This window comes from Hippocampus guttulatus, chromosome 1, assembly GCF_054856545.1.
Source record: "Hippocampus guttulatus isolate MCC_2025c chromosome 1, RoL_Hgut_1.0, whole genome shotgun sequence".
Classification (NCBI taxonomy): Eukaryota; Metazoa; Chordata; class Actinopteri; order Syngnathiformes; family Syngnathidae; genus Hippocampus; species Hippocampus guttulatus.
In genome coordinates this window covers 16,943,710-16,961,662 of record NC_141261.1, presented here as the reverse complement: position 1 = coordinate 16,961,662, position 17,953 = coordinate 16,943,710, and the positions used below count along the sequence as shown (strand labels likewise).

General features: G+C 42.2%; 2 protein-coding genes across 6 annotated transcripts in view; one reads left to right on the top strand and one right to left on the bottom strand.

Moving 5' to 3' along the window:
• scube3 (signal peptide, CUB domain, EGF-like 3) overlaps positions 1–11,176 on the top strand; it is a 101,933-nt gene extending 90,757 nt beyond the window's left edge. For 2 of the 3 annotated variants that reach the window (XM_086115059.1, XM_086115038.1), the window contains 13 exons: positions 3,443–3,565; positions 3,690–3,806; positions 4,533–4,628; positions 4,715–4,831; positions 5,400–5,561; positions 5,654–5,857; positions 6,387–6,548; positions 6,631–6,798; positions 6,885–7,046; positions 7,122–7,319; positions 7,396–7,548; positions 7,631–7,710; positions 8,139–11,176. In XM_086115059.1, the coding sequence (XP_085971185.1) occupies positions 3,443–3,565; positions 3,690–3,806; positions 4,533–4,628; positions 4,715–4,831; positions 5,400–5,561; positions 5,654–5,857; positions 6,387–6,548; positions 6,631–6,798; positions 6,885–7,046; positions 7,122–7,319; positions 7,396–7,548; positions 7,631–7,710; positions 8,139–8,291 (1,895 nt within the window). In that variant the 3' untranslated portion in view covers positions 8,292–11,176. The remainder of the gene's footprint in view (positions 1–3,442; positions 3,566–3,689; positions 3,807–4,532; positions 4,629–4,714; positions 4,832–5,399; positions 5,562–5,653; positions 5,858–6,386; positions 6,549–6,630; positions 6,799–6,884; positions 7,047–7,121; positions 7,320–7,395; positions 7,549–7,630; positions 7,711–8,138) is intronic. The other variant, XM_086115049.1, reaches the window with a different exon arrangement.
• On the bottom strand, positions 10,630–17,913 carry LOC147210702 (membrane cofactor protein-like). Of its 3 annotated transcripts, XM_086115115.1 has the most exons (11): positions 17,786–17,911; positions 17,509–17,706; positions 17,195–17,294; positions 17,027–17,100; positions 15,030–15,233; positions 13,550–13,741; positions 11,605–11,701; positions 11,445–11,518; positions 11,198–11,374; positions 10,921–11,106; positions 10,630–10,825 (listed from the first exon to the last, which is right to left on the bottom strand). In XM_086115115.1, the coding sequence occupies exons 1-11, from the start codon at positions 17,838–17,840 to the stop codon at positions 10,788–10,790; spliced, it is 1,395 nt and encodes a 464-aa protein (XP_085971241.1). In that variant the 5' UTR covers positions 17,841–17,911; the 3' UTR covers positions 10,630–10,787. The 3 variants fall into 3 exon arrangements, with proteins under 3 accessions (XP_085971241.1, XP_085971232.1, XP_085971250.1); XM_086115106.1 differs by having other exon boundaries at positions 10,630–11,106; positions 17,786–17,912; XM_086115124.1 differs by lacking the exons at positions 10,630–10,825; positions 15,030–15,233 and having other exon boundaries at positions 10,826–11,106; positions 17,786–17,913.
• Between the last annotated feature and the right edge of the window lie 40 nt (positions 17,914–17,953).

Genomic DNA, 17,953 nt, shown 5'->3' with positions numbered 1-17,953 from the left:
TAACGGTGAAAGTATTTTTTGGAAAAGAGAGAGAGACAAAGAGAGAGGGAGAGTGTGACAGAGAGAGAGAGAGAGAAGGCATGTGTATCTATGTACAAGGGCGACACTGCCGATCCACAGTCTATACTACTGTTGAATATCCAGCAACATAAGTGTCACTTAACTTGAGCTCTAAGTGCATGTACAAAGCCTCACTAGAACGCACTAACAAGAGCACTCCACCAACATGGCAAATACACAAATGGTAAATGTTAACCATCATCATTTCGACACTTCCGAGCTTATTCCTTTCTCCTCATATTATTATAGTACAGTAATCCCTCGTTTATCGCGGTTAATGGGGACCAAAACTACCCGCGATAAAAGAAAATCCGCAAAGTAGCAACCAATAAACATATACAGGTAAAAAATCAATTTTTTTTTTTTAAGTCCACAAACGTTCCGCGAGAAGCTGCAAAACAACAGCGAGTCACATTGAGCAACATATACACAGTACTGTACTCCATGTATATATAAAAAAAAGAATATAATTTTTGAAAATATGATTTTTGAAAAAATCTGCGATGCACTGAAAAGCCGCGATAAACGAACCCCGAAATAGCGAGGGATTACCGTACATAACCTTTGAGGCCCGCCTACTAAATTCCTGAGATAGCATGGGAACATTGTGGCCCTTCGCTAACAATTATGCAACATTTTCTTTATTCACTATTATCTATATGACCTTATATAAGTTTTGCGCATTTCAAGCATTTATGCCCATAAATAACGAGCTGAAATAACCGAATAAGCTTCAGTCTGTACCGGGAGGGGACTGTGACACATGGGAAGATGCCATTGACTCTGTGTAAAATGCAAAAGTGATGGCTCACACTGCAAAATGTCTGTCTATTGAAGGATTAAAAAGCACTGGCATTGGATTGGTAGGCCTTTTTCTCCCAGGATGGACCAGACCGACATCGACGACGTGCTACCATTGTTTACAGCACCGGTGATGAATGGCTTTGCCAGGCTTTTCATCGCTGCTGTGGGAACTATTAGATGACCCCCGGAGATTTATTGAGTGGCGTACGACTCCCCGCTGTACGCCCTCACTCGCCGCTCATAACTAAGCTTAGCTTGCTCCCGCTGTGTTTCATCAACCCCAAAATATCGGCGCAAGCCGGGCTCTGTGTTTATTAATCGGCTCGCACTCAACAAACCCAGTCGGGTCGGCGACCTGCTGTCGAGTATTGTGCTGAGACCTGTCGGCATTCTTTCCCAAGTGAGAGTTCATCTAGCCATTCTCCTCTTCACCTCGCCAAACACTCTGCTTACTTTTTGCTTATCTGCTAAGAAAATACACTCGGTGCTGTTGTGACTTCGGACCTCCACAAAGCGTGTTTCAAAATCGTCCCGGTTTCACAGAGTGCAGCTTTAGCCTCGGCACAAATACATTCCTGGGGTGTCTGTGCGTTTATTCATATTTATTTGAAAACCATATCAAAAAAGTCTTGAGCAACAATAGTCCCTGTTTCATCACTTCAACAATGGGAGCAACACGTTGTAATATTCCCTAAAGTTGACCAAACAATTCCATGAAGTCAGTCACTCTCCATGGTCGAGGCATAGGTTCCAAATTTCAATTGATCTTCTGTCTTCATCCTTCTTGACTGGTCTGTGTGCGTGAAAAGGAAAAAGGCCTAAAGGGATTTGCAGAAAGGTCAGCAGAGATCCATTTGATTGTATTTCAAGTATGGAAGAAAATAAAAGAAGTCAAAACAACAGTTTCTGCCAGATGAGCGGCGCTGCCATCAGATGTTCATTAGAGCTCTTCGTCCTTAAAATCGAGTGCTTTGATGCGGAGGGTAAGCAGCACATCTCTCGCCATGTTTCCAAGTCGCTCTGGGCGACATGTTGGCAGGCTGCACTTGATGAAGTCATCATCCTCTTCGGGGAATGAAGAGGCACGTAGACATTTTTTTTGGTTTTTGTTTTTACTTGTGGTGAATGATTGAACGAGACAGGGATGGTCGTTTCACATCAACAGTCAGCATCATCAATCACTGACATTATCAGTAACTTGTACTCTTTTTCCTTCTTCTTTCTGTCGACCTGTAAACTGTCCTCGGAGGTACTGGAAATATTATTTTAGTATCAGTCCTCATGTTATAGACACTTCCATATACAGTATTCCCTCTTTACCATTTTTAGTGTTTCAGTCTTGCGATGTTTTGGCCATCAAATTGAAAGTGGACTGTGTGGACTGCAACTGCGCACACACATTCCATCGCTCCATCATCCATTTTGTATACCGTGCTCATAATTTTCAGGGTCACGGCGGGGCCTGGAGCGATAGTGCGACACACTATGGCTGGATTTACCCTGCAAGTCCAAGTGCCCAATTGCAGTTTGTTTTTGTTTTTTTTGTTGTTGTTTTTGGTGAATTGACCCCGTGCCAAACTGTCGAGGCGATAAGAACCACTGCACTGTCTACACATAGCTTCACATTGATCTTCCCCTCATGTCAAATGCACATATGAAATGAGCGATGTATTAACAATGATATGGCCTTAAAATAAAATCTCCCTCTTCTGCTGTTATTTGCTTTATTTCTCCAAAACCAAACAAGCTTTGAAACTGTTTTTTTCTCCCCCAGCAATAACTTGCCCCAACTTCCACAGCAATATTTGAAATAAATATTTTTTTCTTGACCCCCCCCAAAAAAAATTTATTGATTGATTATTTATAATTTATACATTCATCTTTAGTATGCACAACAATTTAACATCGTAAAATTATATTTTAAACTTCACAGCTCAGCAAGCTGGTAAAAATGTAATCTTTAGAGTAACAACCGCCCCTTTCATATTTTTTTCCCCTCAAGTAGAGTTGTGCAGGTGAGCTAAGAAGACTTTGGCAAAATATTAACTGTACATATTTATGGTTTGGAAGCCTCTACCTCGAGTCAAAACTTTCCAACATAATCCATAAAATCATAAATGCTTTTGCAAGGGATACTAAATGCACGTTATCGTACGCCTTTGAAATTGTTCACATGATTGACGAGGTGATTGCCTTTCACCGGGAAACCAGTGTGACCGTGTGATTCCGCTCATGTTGGCTGTTTATAAAGTTAAAAGGAAAACCAGACGGCTACAAACAGCTGGAGAGGTTGGAAAAGTCCCTGATTTAGTTTTTTTTTTTTTTTTACTTGCTGCTAGTTGTCAGCAGCCATTTTGTTCGAACAAGTAAGAACTTGTTTGAGCTCCAGAAGCCACTAAAAATAATCCATTCAAACATAAAATCGTCATGTGGAAAAAAAAAACAAACTAATCAATAGAACTGTCTCATCCCTGGCGTTGGTGAAGTGCTATTTTTCTCGCCCCCCCCCCCCCCCCTTGGTGAGATGCAAAGCCGTTGTCCATAATGTACATCCAATCAATGTATCCTGTATTTTCAGATATTGATGAATGCAGTATAAACCGAGGAGGATGCAAATATGGATGCATTAACACTCTGGGGAGCTACGAGTGTACCTGCCCACCTGGATACAAGTTGCACTGGAACAGGAAGGACTGTATCGGTACGTAGCAGTACTGCCCTCTAGCGGTAAAGAGAAAATTGTGTTCCGAGCTCTGCAAACTCAACCTGAGTTTATTTTCCAGAGTTGTTTGATTTTTACAGTTCTGTCTTGTGTCTCTCCTCAGAGTTGGTGAAATGTCCTCCAGGCCTTGTCGCCCCCAAGGCTACTCTCACCTGTAGCAAAACGGGCAAGAAAGAGAGCTGCTCACTCACATGTGCCTCCAAAGCACACTACTTGGCTGGTATGTTTGCTGCAAAACGCTACACAAGTGATTTTTGGAATTTTTTTATACTAAGTACCCTCCTAAAAATACCTCATGCAGTAGCATTAGTAGTAGGAGTAGACTAGTAGGTCAAGAGGTTTTATTCCGAAAAAAAATCTATTGAATATAATAAACCACTGTCATAAAACGTAGGCTTTAAACATCAACACTGCACTTTAATGTAGGAAAATCAGGCAAAGTGATCAATAATACTAGTGATTCTATTAAAATGTATTGTACAAATAGAAATAAAAATTGCATTCAATAGATGTTTAAAAAGGAACCATTCTCAAAGATTAAACACAAATGCAAATATATTGTACTTGTGCACTGGCTCCCAATCAGCTATAGAATAGGTATTTAAATTCTGGTCTGTAAATCACTGAATGTTTTAGGTTCCTGATTACATGAAAGAAATACTAATGGAATACAAACTCAGTGGGACTCTGCAGTCTGCACACTTGGGTCTTTCTATTTGTGTGTGTGTGTGTGTGTGTGTGTGTGTGTGTGTGTGTGTGTGTGTGTGTGTGTGTGTGTGTGTGTGTGTGTGTGTGTGTGTGAATGTGTGTGTGTGTGTGTGAATGTGTGTGTTTGCATTGCTGCAAGCTTCTAATATGTTTGATTGTATTTTACAATCACTTGTGTACCTGTAAACCCAATGTTTTTTTTAATCTTAGTTTTACTTTTGTCTTTGTCTTCTCGAAGAGTCTGACAACAGCTACTCGGTGAGTTGCGGCATCCCCATCGTCAGAGGGAAGGCCCCCATCCGGCTCAACTCCAGCAGCAGTCATAGCTGCATAGGTGGCACCCGCTAAATCCTTTGCCTTTGTTCAGGGTGTTTACTATGATAGCTGCTTGCATCCTAGCTGCATTTGCTCCTTTTGTAGAAACTTTGGCGCCTCCAGTGAAGCAGACAGCATCTTTCAAGATAAAAAATGCCAAATGTCACCTGCACCCTAAACTGACTGGCAGGACAGAAGACAGGGGGCGGACCCTAGGACCAGGTCTGCCCTTATCTGTTGGATTCAAATACATTTAGCATTGAGCATCAACCGGAGTTGGACATTTCTGAGACATTTTGCACAAAAGGTTGAGAAATTGCATTGCTGAGCTAAATCCACAAATGCATCAAGGTTACTGGCTTATACATCACAGCACATTATCATAGCGCAAACATGCCAATATGTCTTGATTGACAAGTGAAGCTTGATGAAGCACTTGTGATCATTTTTGACTCCTATAGATTGCACTCTTGGTTTCGACATGCATTGGAAATGTAATTATTTTTCATTGCACCAGCCTTTATCTTTAAGCCAAGAGCACCATCTGGAGGAGTAAAAAAAACAAAAACAAATGCTCCACGAAGTTTCATTTTTCCAGCACCATCAAGATGCATTGGGCATTTGGTTAGCGATACCATTACACCGGGGGGTCAAATAAGTGTGAGTACTTGCTGTACCTGTTTTAGCATTACACAATTTTCTTTAAGGTGCTGTAAAATCCTAAACGGAATGATAATATACTGATTGTAAATTTCTCAGCTGTACATTGACTGACTGACTTTTTCCACAGGAGGTGGTCAGCCCTGCAGTAACTGCTTGGTGACATTTGTCAATCTCAAATGTGACTCGTCAAAGAAAGCGAAAGGGCGGCGTGCGCGCAACCCGGCTAACAAAGAGGTAACACGCATAACTTTGGAGCTGGAAGCAGAGGTCAAAGCTGGCGACACAACAGGTCAGTCTTGTGGCATCACCGCAATGGGAACCGGCCAGTATAATGTCTTCATAGATGTCGCTGCTTGGATGTATTCTCTCAAACCTTGCCAGGAAGTTGTAATCTCAGCTGCCTCAGACAACGCATGGAGAAGCAAGTCAAGACCTACATCAAGGCTCTGAAGAAGTCCATCAACCAAGAGCGATTCCTGATCAGAGTCGCTGGTTTGGAGTACGAGGTGGCCCAGAAACTTCCACAGGCTGCTCCCATTCAAGAGAACTGCGGCCCGGGCTCTGAAAAGGACAGTGGCCGATGCGGTAAGACTTCATGATTATTTACGCGTCTCCTTCACTTACCTTGACTTTGATCACTGAACGAGAGAAAGTTTTTCATATCAATGTAGCAATTTAAATCAAATTGTGATCAATTTAATATATTTGCTCAAAGGCCCAGTTCATCAAATAAACAACTTTCAAACATCTTGCTGACTAGAAGGGCGTTCGTATATGATCCATCCATCCGACATGTCTATTTATAAAAAAATTTGAGACTCTTAGTGGTTTACAAAAAAAATGATAATTATAATTTCAATGGCAGTCAGTCAGTTTTGGTATACGTAGATTGTCCCCGTTCGCGAGCCAGCCCAGTGCCCATCCCCACAAATAGTGGGGTGGCTCTACTATATAGTTTTGATTTCTGCCATCCTTGAATGGTCTTTTTTTTTTTCGTGCATGGGAGCCTTTGTACAGGAAAAAAAATCAGAATATGTGGTTATTTTTTCATTGTTCAAACTAGTGATGAGCAAATGAAACTTTGTGAAGCACTGTTGTCGATTTTGTTTTTCAGTCAGGTGCTTGCCAGGCTCATACTATCACGGTGAGCAGGAGCGTTGCGTCCAGTGTCCGCCTGGCACCTTCCAGGAGAGGGAGGGGCAGCTGGCATGCGACCTGTGTCCAGGCAGCGACGGCCACGGGCCTGTGGGAGCCCGAAACATTTCATCGTGTGCAGGTAGCAAAAGCCCAACTTCCAAATTCTGTGCCAGTCAAACATTTCTCCTGCCAAACGTGATGTGGTGGTCTGCGCTCCACAGGCCAATGTCCCACCGGGTTCTTCTCAGGCGACGGCTTCAAGCCTTGCCAGCCGTGTCCCCAGGGCACATACCAGCCAGATTTGGGTCGGACTTTGTGCTTTCCTTGCGGGGGAGGACTGAGCAGCAAGCGTGAGGGTGCAAGCTCCTTTCATGATTGTGAGGTCAAAGGTGAGATGAGCGTGAATAAAAGCCATCCAAAAAAAAAAAGACACTTAGCTCGGCTGATTTCATGTGTGTCTTCATTGGTGCTGCAGTGCAGTGTTCTCCGGGTCACTACTACAACACCACAGTGCACAGGTGTATCCGCTGCCCAGTCGGAACCTATCAGACCGAGTTTCGGCAGAACTACTGTATTTCCTGCCCTGGAAACACCACCACAGATTTTGATGGTGCCACCAGTGTGTCGCAGTGCAAGAGTGAGTACACAAAAGACACTTTGAGGCTTCCGCTTTGGAGCCAGAATGTAATGCGTTGAGTTTGTGCATGTCTAGACAGGCAGTGTGGCGGCGAGATGGGCGAGTTTATGGGCTACATCGAGTCCCCTAACTACCCCGGTAATTACCCGGCCAACGTGGAGTGCATTTGGAACATCAACCCGCCCAGCAAGCGCAAGATCCTTATTGTGGTGCCCGAGATCTTCCTGCCCTCGGAGGACGAGTGCGGAGATGTGCTGGTGATGAGGAAGAACTGTGAGTATACCCACGCCCGTGACACCACCGCATCCATAAACTTGATTCATCATTGCCCTTTCTGTGCTCTTGCAAGGGTCAGCTACATCCATCACCACCTATGAGACATGTCAGACGTATGAGCGGCCCATCGCCTTCACGGCACGCTCCAGGCGCCTCTGGATTAATTTCAAGTCCAATGAGGCCAATAGTGCTAGGGGCTTTCAGATTCCCTACGTGACTTATGATGGTATGGTCTTCAAATGGTTCACAGCGCTCCTCGGCATTTCATGAGGTGACCAAGAGTAATGGTGTTGTCTGTTTAACTTCAGAGGACTATGAGCAGCTGGTTGAGGACATCGTACGGGATGGAAGACTTTACGCTTCAGAGAACCATCAAGAAATCCTTAAGGTTAGCCCTGGTAGCCATTATTACTCTAAGCTGGAGAACATTGATCAATGACTGGAATTCCTGTGAAGCATTGAGGCTACATTAACTTTGGCCTTAACTCTGAAAAAAGAACTTGACCCTATTTAAACCCCTTTCGAACAATAGAATTCCTCTTCTACTACTTTGTGACTAATGGGCTGGGACAACACTTTGCTGCAACACTTTAGTCTTTATTCACATTAGTAAATACTGGTCATTTTTTAAAAAAGTAACTTGATTTTGGATGTGGAATAGATTAATTGCATTTCCATTCATTTTAATGGGAAACACTACCTCGATCTATGAACATTTCAGGTTACACATGGGCTCACGAAATCAAGTACCGGTAAGTTCGTTCCTTGAGATTCCGCAGTTTACAAATGCACTAACGACTCTTTTTCTGTTTGCAGGATAAAAAACTGATAAAGACTCTTTTTGACGTGCTGGCTCACCCAAACAACTACTTCAAGTACACCACTCGGGAGTCCAATGAGATGCTTCCCCGATCCTTCATACGTCTCATAAGCAGCAAAGTCTCTGCTTTCCTGCGACCATACAAGTAAACCCGCATCATCTGCAATTCACTAAACGCCCCCCCCCCCACCCACCCCACCCCCGTCACCCTTACAGGCTACATCCCGCAACTCATAAAGGACTTTGACACACATAATACATCCTTTTTTGTAACCATCTTTTGATTTCCCTTGACAAACATGCAAAATGCTGAATATTTGTGTTGTTTGTCAAGTTTCCCTCGCACGTCCACAGTCCGGAGCGTACGCGTTCAGTGGGGATGTAGAATATGTGAGTGGGTTTGGTTTCCATTGTGTCGTGCATTGAGACCATTCAAACGGATAGAAACGGCTCTTTGAGACAGTAGGAGTGATGATGTGTTAGAGCTTGGCGTTGTATTTGCTTAAATGACTGGTCTGTATTCCAGCGCCGACTGCGACCGTTAAGTATGCCTGTAAGTGTTGTGCAAGTGTTGTATAACCTTCGTTCCATCGTGTGTGTGTGTGCGTGTGTGTGTGTGTGCGTGCGTGTGTGTGTGTGTGTGTGTGCGCGTGGGGTGCGTGCGCTGGTGAGGATGTGTGCTTGTGTGTGCCTCCTCGAGGAGGAGCAGTTGCAAACTAATTCATGTCGCAGCTGCGTTCCAGCTCATTTCAAGCCTTACTATGTTTGAGCTCTTAGAGCAGTTTTACTGTTAAAACAGTTCATCTGTGCTGTCTAGACTGCACCAGCCTTTTCCAACACGCCCAGCATTTCTGTTGCTCTTTTTCTCCTCTATTTTTTTCCCCCAAGGCAACTTTAAAGCAAATACAAAAAAAAAAAGGTGGTTAATCAATCCAGAAACACAGAGGACATTTTTGGAAGACGAATAAGAAACTAAGTAGGAGAGCCACAGGAATGAGATGATGTGGAATGTGTCTGGGAGAGGGATTGAGAGTTGAATGTCTTTGAGGGACATGATGTTTGCTGCTTCTTGTAAAAGGTCACTTTAATTCTTCAATCTCATCTTGTCTTTCTCATGTACTCTACTCCTGAATAGTGTCAAGGTTCGAAGTTGAAAAGAATTTCACGTTCTTCACTTGTTAGCTGACAGCAGTTTGATAATCCCGTCACCTGCTTGTGGAGCAGGTCTGTGGTGTTTTTGACTTGTAAATACCGAACATTAGCAAGACAAGGGTTGGATTCCATGAGGCCGACTCCTAGAATTACACCTGCACCGCTCCTCCCCTAAACTGCCGTGCCCATATCAAATCCAAAGACGGCCATCTCCCCAGCTCTTGTTTGATCTGTCCCAGTGCAGACAGCTCTTCCAAAGAGGGCCCACAAGGGCGGGCGGGTCACATTGTTGTGTGCACTAGATCGTGAGCCCATCCTTCTACCTTTATAATACACGTGCAATGAATGAAAATAACACACACTCAATTTGGTTATAGTGACCCAAACTGATCTTTTGGAAAGCAGCACTGCTGACCCTTTGTATGACATGTTATGAGCAGAACTTAAGTGTGTTGTCTGCTCTTCTGCAGAGGGAGTCAAAGATGTCTTGAAACATACAGCAGTTTGGAAAAAAAAAAGAAGAATAGAAAAGGTTCTTTGTGATCTCAGAACAGTGACAGCAACAGGGTATAATAATTTAACTTTAAAATCAAAGAACATTCCCATGATAGCTGATAAGCAATTTTGAGAGTGTGACGATAAGATCAAAACTTCATCTGGCTCTAAGCCACGTGGCCGTCATGGTTTCCTTTTGGCGCGTTTGTCATGAAGGCTGGAAATGGGAAGCAGCTAGACTAGTTTAAAACCCCAATGTTATTTGCAGGGGATTCATTTGGCTGGGAGGCCCCCAAGAAATTGAATAAACATATTTCTTTTTCTTTTGTGTGTGTTCACATAGCCCACAATGCTATTGGTAACACCCTAACATGCAGATTTTCATCATGGAGGGACAATTGCTAATTGTCAAACTTACACTATAACTATCATAAAGGCATGGCCCGTATCCCCTCATGGGCAAAAACTCCCCTCCTACCAGAATCAGCTTCTTTCCTGCAACCTGATTGATTTTTCCTTTCTCCTTTTTTTTCTTTTTGGTTGAGATTGTTGCCTTTTAAAAGAGAGTTTGCTATGATGTATCATAGAGTCGATATTTGCACTTGAATTGTCATTGCTCATGTAAATGTCTGGATTTTGTATTGTCTTTTTAAATGAATGCAATTGGTGTTCTTTATTTTCTTGTAACTTGTTTGTTCATGAACGCTCACTAGCAGTTTAGCCTATAGATGATGATACACATGACATTATTGACAGTAAAGGACAAAAAAAAAACAAAAAAACAAAAAAAAACAATGTATAGAGGTGAACGCAATAAGTTTGTACTCATTCTTGCCCAAAAACACTTTATTGAAATAAACACCATGTATGTCAGCTTCATTTTAAAAACATGTCGAATGTGTGTAAGGCAAAGAAATATTAAGGTCCAAAGGGAATTTTTCCATCTTCTGTTTGCTCTTATTATGCCGGTCCTGGACTGAGAAATGTAGCATGACACATCAGACAGCATACCGGCTCTGCCATTTAGTGTGCCGTGCTAAAAAAATAAACAAAAACAAGATATGAATTTGTTAATAAAAGTAATTACAATAACAATCACCTGATAGATTTCTACCAGAGGTGTTGACTTACATGTGCGTCTACACTTGGGAAGGCTGGGAACCCACTGACCATCGTCACCACAGGTGACGGTGCTTGTGCCGACCACTGTGTAACCATGGCGACAGTCTATGCTGATCGTGTCCCGGTGTTGATAAAGTCTGGTGTGAGCTCGCGTCCAGGAGGCGTTGGGCACTTTTGGAGATGGACAGGTGATTTCTGTGGAGAAACTCCAACTTTTATTCACTTTTAATCATGGCAAATTGTAAATAAATTTGTTTAAAGATGACCGTGTGTGTTTTTGTGTGACCTCTGCACAAAGGCGGTGCGCTCCACGTGCCGTTCTCTGTGCACCATATCACCTTGTTCCCCACAAGGTTCCCCGTGCGACATTCATACACTACCACAGTCCTGTACTTGTAGGGTGCTTCCTCTTTGCCGTTTTGCTCTGCATTGGCTACCTCTGGAGGCTCTTCACACTCCACGACTGCAACGGACAAAAAAATGTAGTGTGCACCATGGAAAGGTACAAAGTCCAACAAATTTCCAGGCTGCACCTTCACAAAAGGGAGCGTGACCATCCCAGCCAAAGCTCATGCAATTCCTGGTTGGTCGTCCTACGAGCTGAAACCTGGTGACAGGGTGAACATTCATAACCGTTCCAGCACTAATAAAGAGGGATGCATGTGAAGCACACAAATTATTTGATTGTCTCACCCATCATCACAGTGAGCTGTGGCGATGTCTCCAAACTCTACTCCGGTATAAATGAAGCGTCCATTTTGAATCTCCCCAGCCGAGCCACACAATTTCCCTTTTACAGAACGGAAAGAGAAAAAAAAATTGTTCGGGTGGCTTTAATGGGGAAGTCAAGTCAATAATGGTCTTTACGATATTATGAACATACAGTATTATCGTAAAGAACATATGCATCCCCACTAGTCTAAACACAGTACTGTATTATGATGAACTCTGAGTACCAGTGACGTGAAATGCTGTCAATTGGAATCATAACGAGAAGCTCTGTCAGCGTCATTTGCTGTCAACTTATGTGTTTTTTGTTTTGTTTTGGTTTTTTTTTTAAAAAGGGAATGGGCCATGAAAGGTCTTGGCCAACTCTGGTTTAATGATCATTTAGCTGAGAAACTTAAAAACAATAAATAAAATGACTACGGCCAGAAGATAGCAATATTTTATCTCTTTTGGATGAGATCGCCGTGTGTCACAACAATGCGTAAGCTTGTGAAACTAGGCGAGCCCTTGGAAATGTGGCAGTTACAAGCAGTTTGGGACTGATCAAAGTCGTTCTCACGTTGAATCTACTGCAGAGTGTAACAAAAGAGGTAAAAGATGATGGGAATTATTTCAATTTATAAATAGAAGAGATTACGTGATTTATGTGCATACATTTACACACACACACACACATGGCACGATGTACACACACACACACACATGGCACGATGTACGCACACACCACTAGATAGTACTACGACTAAATATTGCGCAAATAGTTGCTAAAGTTTGTCAAGTATAAAATTGTGACACGGTGATCCATTGTAAATCCATTATGTTGCCATCAAAAGCACATTTTCGTTGTTTTTGGTGGTATTTTATAGGAAAAAAGGACCGTTTAGATGTTTGAGCCGCCACTAAAGCAAAAGTTTGCCTTAAAGTCACTGATTCGCCCCAAAATATCTTATATCTTCTCACAAAAAGATATAAGATATTTGGTGTATTTTTTGTTCCAAATGATTTACTGTTGATTATTGAAAAAAATGGAAAAAGTTTAAAAAATATTTTGTGAGATAAAAGAAAGAAGTCTAATCCTTCATTTAGTAGTTTCTGTGTTTACATAGTTTTAAAACATCTCCTTTTTTTAATGGCTGACAATGAAATACTGCATATTGTGTTTGTGGAATATAATTTAAGCAGAAAAATCTGCCTGGTTTTATTCAATTTAGACAGAGGTCAGCCATTTTGCGTCAACGTCACATGATCCAACCAGATAGATAAATAATGATTCTGACCTGTATCAGATGATGTCCAAGGTACAGGTATGTTCTGTTACATTACATTATTACTGTATATAGTACTGGTTTGGGTTCTATTGTGGTGGTTTTAGATGGATGAAGTCCGGTAAGTGCTTACTGAAGGCCCAGATTCCAAACGTAAGCCCTGCCACTGCCATTGTCAGTTGGTCATGGTTCATATTCAAAATTTAAAGCATCATTCATTGCAATTTTAATGGAATGTGGGTGGCCAAGGTCACTGAAGTGACTTGTGTACATTATTTGTCCAGCAGTAGCTTGTGCTCAAGAAATAACCATTCTGTTTGGGTACCAACCCAATATAAAGGATGTTTTTGGTGGAAACTGTGTTTGTGAAATTTTGTAAAAATGATCTCTATGTAATCCTGAGTTCTTTGTAACCTATATGATGTTTCAAGATTTGTGCATAATAATATGAAACTGTATTTTTGAAAGGAAGAAAAATGTCATCTCATATTCAGAAAAAAACACGATTCATAGAGAAGCTAAATGCTGTCAGAATCTAAATTAAAACGAGTATTCATGTTGCCCATCCCCGATCTACCATATGTTGTCAATCTTGCGGTAAGTAAATACATAAAAGACTCAATAAGACAAAGAATTGAGCTCACGTTCACACTTGACCAGAAGCGGCGTCCACTGTCCACTGATGCACTTCCGATATCTGCTGCCACCTACTGGACTGTAGCCAACATCACACGTGTACGTGACTTGCTCACCAGCGGCAAAGGTCGTCCTAGTGATGAACTCATCAGCGAGGTTGGCATGAGACTCGTCCAAATTTTTCGGAGCACTACAGCCACCTGTAGAGTAGAATATTCTTTAGACAGAATCATTTGTGTAGACTAGAGCATGTTTCACCGTGAAATCACAAATACTTCCAGGTGGCGAAACTCCGATCGTACCACAGCTAACAGTCCATTTGACTGAGACAAAGTGAGTGAGAATACTGGAATACTGGGTTGAATTACCACGCTTGCAATAATACATTGGCTAAATTTAGCTTTATTTATTTATTTGTGTGGGGGTGGGGGGGGGGGGGATAAAACAGTTAAAAGCAACAATGAAATCTTTTGAGGTACTGTATATCAGACAGTGTGCAACTACAGTAGTGCTGTCAAGAGATTAAAAATTTTGTAAGATTAATTAAGATCTGTAATTACTTAATCTAATTAATCTAAATTTTAATCTCTAAAAATTGCTGAGAAAACCCCTATTTTCGTTTTCAATTCATTATTGAGCATTGAGGCAGATCAAAAGATTCACATCAAAAGTGGTACGATAAAGTTTTTATTGTTTTTAAACAGACTTGAACAGATGCAGTCCAAGCCATTTACTTTCTGCTCTATTTGAGACTAATCCCAAATCCTACCTGCAACCTTTAGTTTCGACCACCAGGGGGAATATTACTGTTTTCATTCATCCATCCATCCATTTTCCGAAACGCTTTATCCTCACTAGGGTTGCGGGGGGGGGGGGGGGGGGCTGGAGCCTATCCCAGCTGTCTTCGGTGGTAAACAAACTTCTTACAAATTAGGCACAACACTCTACCTTTATCAATAGTGCTGTCAGGGCGTTTTTGGAATGTAAATTGCCCATTCATTGTGCCTAGAACTTTCAAATGATCCTCCATTTTCACCTCACCTCTCCTCACAGCTGCTTACTCAGCCCGCCCAACTCCAATAGGAGCCAATCAGCTTATGCTAAACAAGCCCAAACATAATGACAGCCAATCAATGTCTGCTTCAGGCTGTGACTGACAGTTGTTTCCCCACCCTCAACAACTCGAACACAGGAAGCCAACACATAAAAAAGGATACTGTATTAGAAAAAGGCAACCCACCTACAGAAACAATCAAGTTAGAGATGAAATTTTAGGTTAACGCGATTAAAAAAATAACGCGCTAAATATGGCTGTAATTAATTAATCACAATTGACGTGATAATTTGACAACTCTATGTGTAACCCCGACCACAATTTTTTGTCATGGTTTCAGTTCAGGTCAGCAGTCGTCACTCACTTTTCTGCTGGCCGGGAGTATATTGATGCTTGTTGTTTACAAACTGGAAGAAATTGAATATTATTTGCACCTTGATGAGCAGCTGAAGTCAGACACTGGGGGACTTTGGGCTCCCACTGGCCTGAGGGACTGCAAGTGACGTGCTGAGGGCCATCTAACAGGAAACCTGGACTGCAAGTAAAGGTCAACTTTTCGCCTGCCCGGTGTATGGAATCACCACCACTAATCCTCTCTGAGTTGGCCACTTCCGGTGTGGAGCAGGTGGTGTCAACCTCTGCACAAAGCAAAATCATGTATCTTTAAATCGGGTCAAGTTGCCCCGGACATGTCTGCATCAGACATCTGTGCTGAGGCCAAACATTTGCTTGTGTTGACTGTATCAGTACATCTTAATCTTTATCCTGCTAAACCGATAGTTTATCATTTCAATTTCTGTGCTCTTGGAATGTGCACGTCACTAAAATATCAAAAAAGCTCTCGTTGTGTCGCCACAATAGATCAAGATAATTAAATTACAGCAGCAAATGACATGAATCAAGATTGCTTGTCCCACTTTCTGTCCCATGTCAAGGTCAGTTTAGTACAGATTATTCTCATTTTGGTTTTGAATGTGAAGATCTTATTTTGCTTATGCTCAGTACAGTGACAGATCTATGATTGTGAGATACGTTGTCAGTGGTCACCCAAAAAGACCTAGGATATTCATCCATTTGATTACATCAATCCAGGGGTGCCCAAACATTTTGGACCGAAGATCGACTTTTCGATCAACCAACCTCCTGCGATCGACCTGTTACCGCGCACGCGCACGCACATACACACGCACGACATGATGAGCAACAGCCTGACATGGAGGCATGCGACGCACTTTTGCAGTAGCTCACACGTACCGTTTATAAGTGCTTCCCTCGGCCCTCTAGATTCCCATTATTTGCCCGTGCCCTCGGTAAATTGTACACGAAACAAACTCTGAATGAGAATAATGATAGGATGCTTAGGGTATAGTGTACATTAGCACAAAAAATATATTACTAACATGCACAAAGACACACAAATGGTTGTTTGTTTGTTTTTCTCCTCTACACCCCTCGCGATCGACTTGGGACCAATCCGCGATCTACCGGTCGATCGTGATCGACGTAATGGGCACCCCTACATCAATCCATTCACCCATTTTCAACACCATTTATCCTGAAGAGGGTCGCAGGAGTTGCTGGAGCCTATCCCAGCTGCCTTTGGGCAAAAGGCGGATAAACACCTGAACTAGTCCGCCAGTCAGTCACAGGGCACATATCGAGACAAACAACCATACACTCGCACATTCACTGAGTGGGAACTGATACCACACTGCCCTCACACAAATCAGGCGAGTGTACCACCGCACCATCAGCAACTCATTTGATTACACTGGTCAACCATTTTTTACTTTTTTTTTTTCAAACAATTTCAAGTCAATGAGATATACCAGTAGTTTTTGCACAGATTTTGAATCTGCCCTTGTTATTTCTCTAGCAGGTTTTCATAATAATTATAGCAACAGTAAAAGGACAATAATAGTGTTATATTTAGTAATATTTATGAATTAAGGGGTATGTTCAGCAACAATTGGATTTTTTTCCAAAACAACATAGATTTAAATTACAACGGATCGTAAAATCCGCATTGTGCAAACTGTGTAGGTCAAACTTCAAAAGAAAAAAATATCTTACTTTACTGATGTGCTAGAGGGAAAAAAAAGGCATTTTTAAATCAGCGTCAGAAACACGTTTAGGTAAATGTTAAAGCCATCTCTGTCATTGTACACGTGCTTTTTTTTTTTTTTTTTTGCCGAGCTGAGCATGTTTTCTGAGTTTGAATGTTTCTTAATAGGAATGAGTTGCATGATCAGATTAATGTTCATTTAGGCTTCAGGAGGTCAACCTGAACTAAAAAGGTATTAATTTTGCTCTTGACCAGTGTTATTTTATGTCAATTTGTTTTTACCACAGTGGCTTAAAAATAGTTACTGTGGGGCGAAAAAAAGAAACTTAACTTAAAGCCAAGTAATCAAAATGTATTCGGGCATACTTTCACATGTGGGAAATTCACCAGTCCATCCAGCCCTCTCACATGTCATGTACTTCGGTCCTTTTAGTGTGTATCTGAAAGCAAGAAGAAACACACACCATCATGGTCTTTTTTCCCCGCCTTTAGAGCACTTCCATTAGCTTCAAATACGTCTTATGATCAGTTTACCCGTCATTGCACAATGCGTAGACCCTTTCCCCAATGAGTGGACGTCCTTCATAGCGAAACCTTCCGTTAGGTAGATCACCAACATTACCACATGGTCTCTCTATCGCAAACCGGCAGAGTACATTAGTCAGTGTGATGAGGGAAAAAAATCAGGTCGTTTTTCAAGGAAAATACTAGGCATCTTTAAAGGGAACATCAACTTGGTTTCAGGACGCTCTCGCGTGGCCATATGTAAAAACTACAACTGTCCTCCAGCACATTAACCTTGCCAGAACAGCAGGCAGCCACTTGTGGCAGGTCGGTCATATTCTTACTTTCGCATTTGAGTGTCAACGCAGTCCAGATTCCATTGACGCACATCACAGAGAGGCTGCCCGCGTATGCGACGAAATCTTCGGCACACTTGTAGTAAACTTTCTCCCCAATGCCGAACGTGCTTCTGGTCCTCCATTTATTTTGGAGTCTGGTGGACGGAAACTGGGGTGGCGCTGAGCATCGCTTCGGAACCTCAGCTATAGTTGAAGATGCAATGCCATCCACTCTTGTTTCAAAAATCAGAATTTGGTCGTATTCTACGAAAAATCAACTTACCCGTGTCAAGTAATGAAATGGATAAACAGAGAATGTTCCACACGATGAACCTCATGTTGAACGTGTTCAGGTAAAAATGAGGAAAAGAAGTAATGTGCAGTATTTATAGAGGGGCGTCCCGATACCTCCCACTCACGCGCGTGGGCACACGCGCACACACCAACTTGG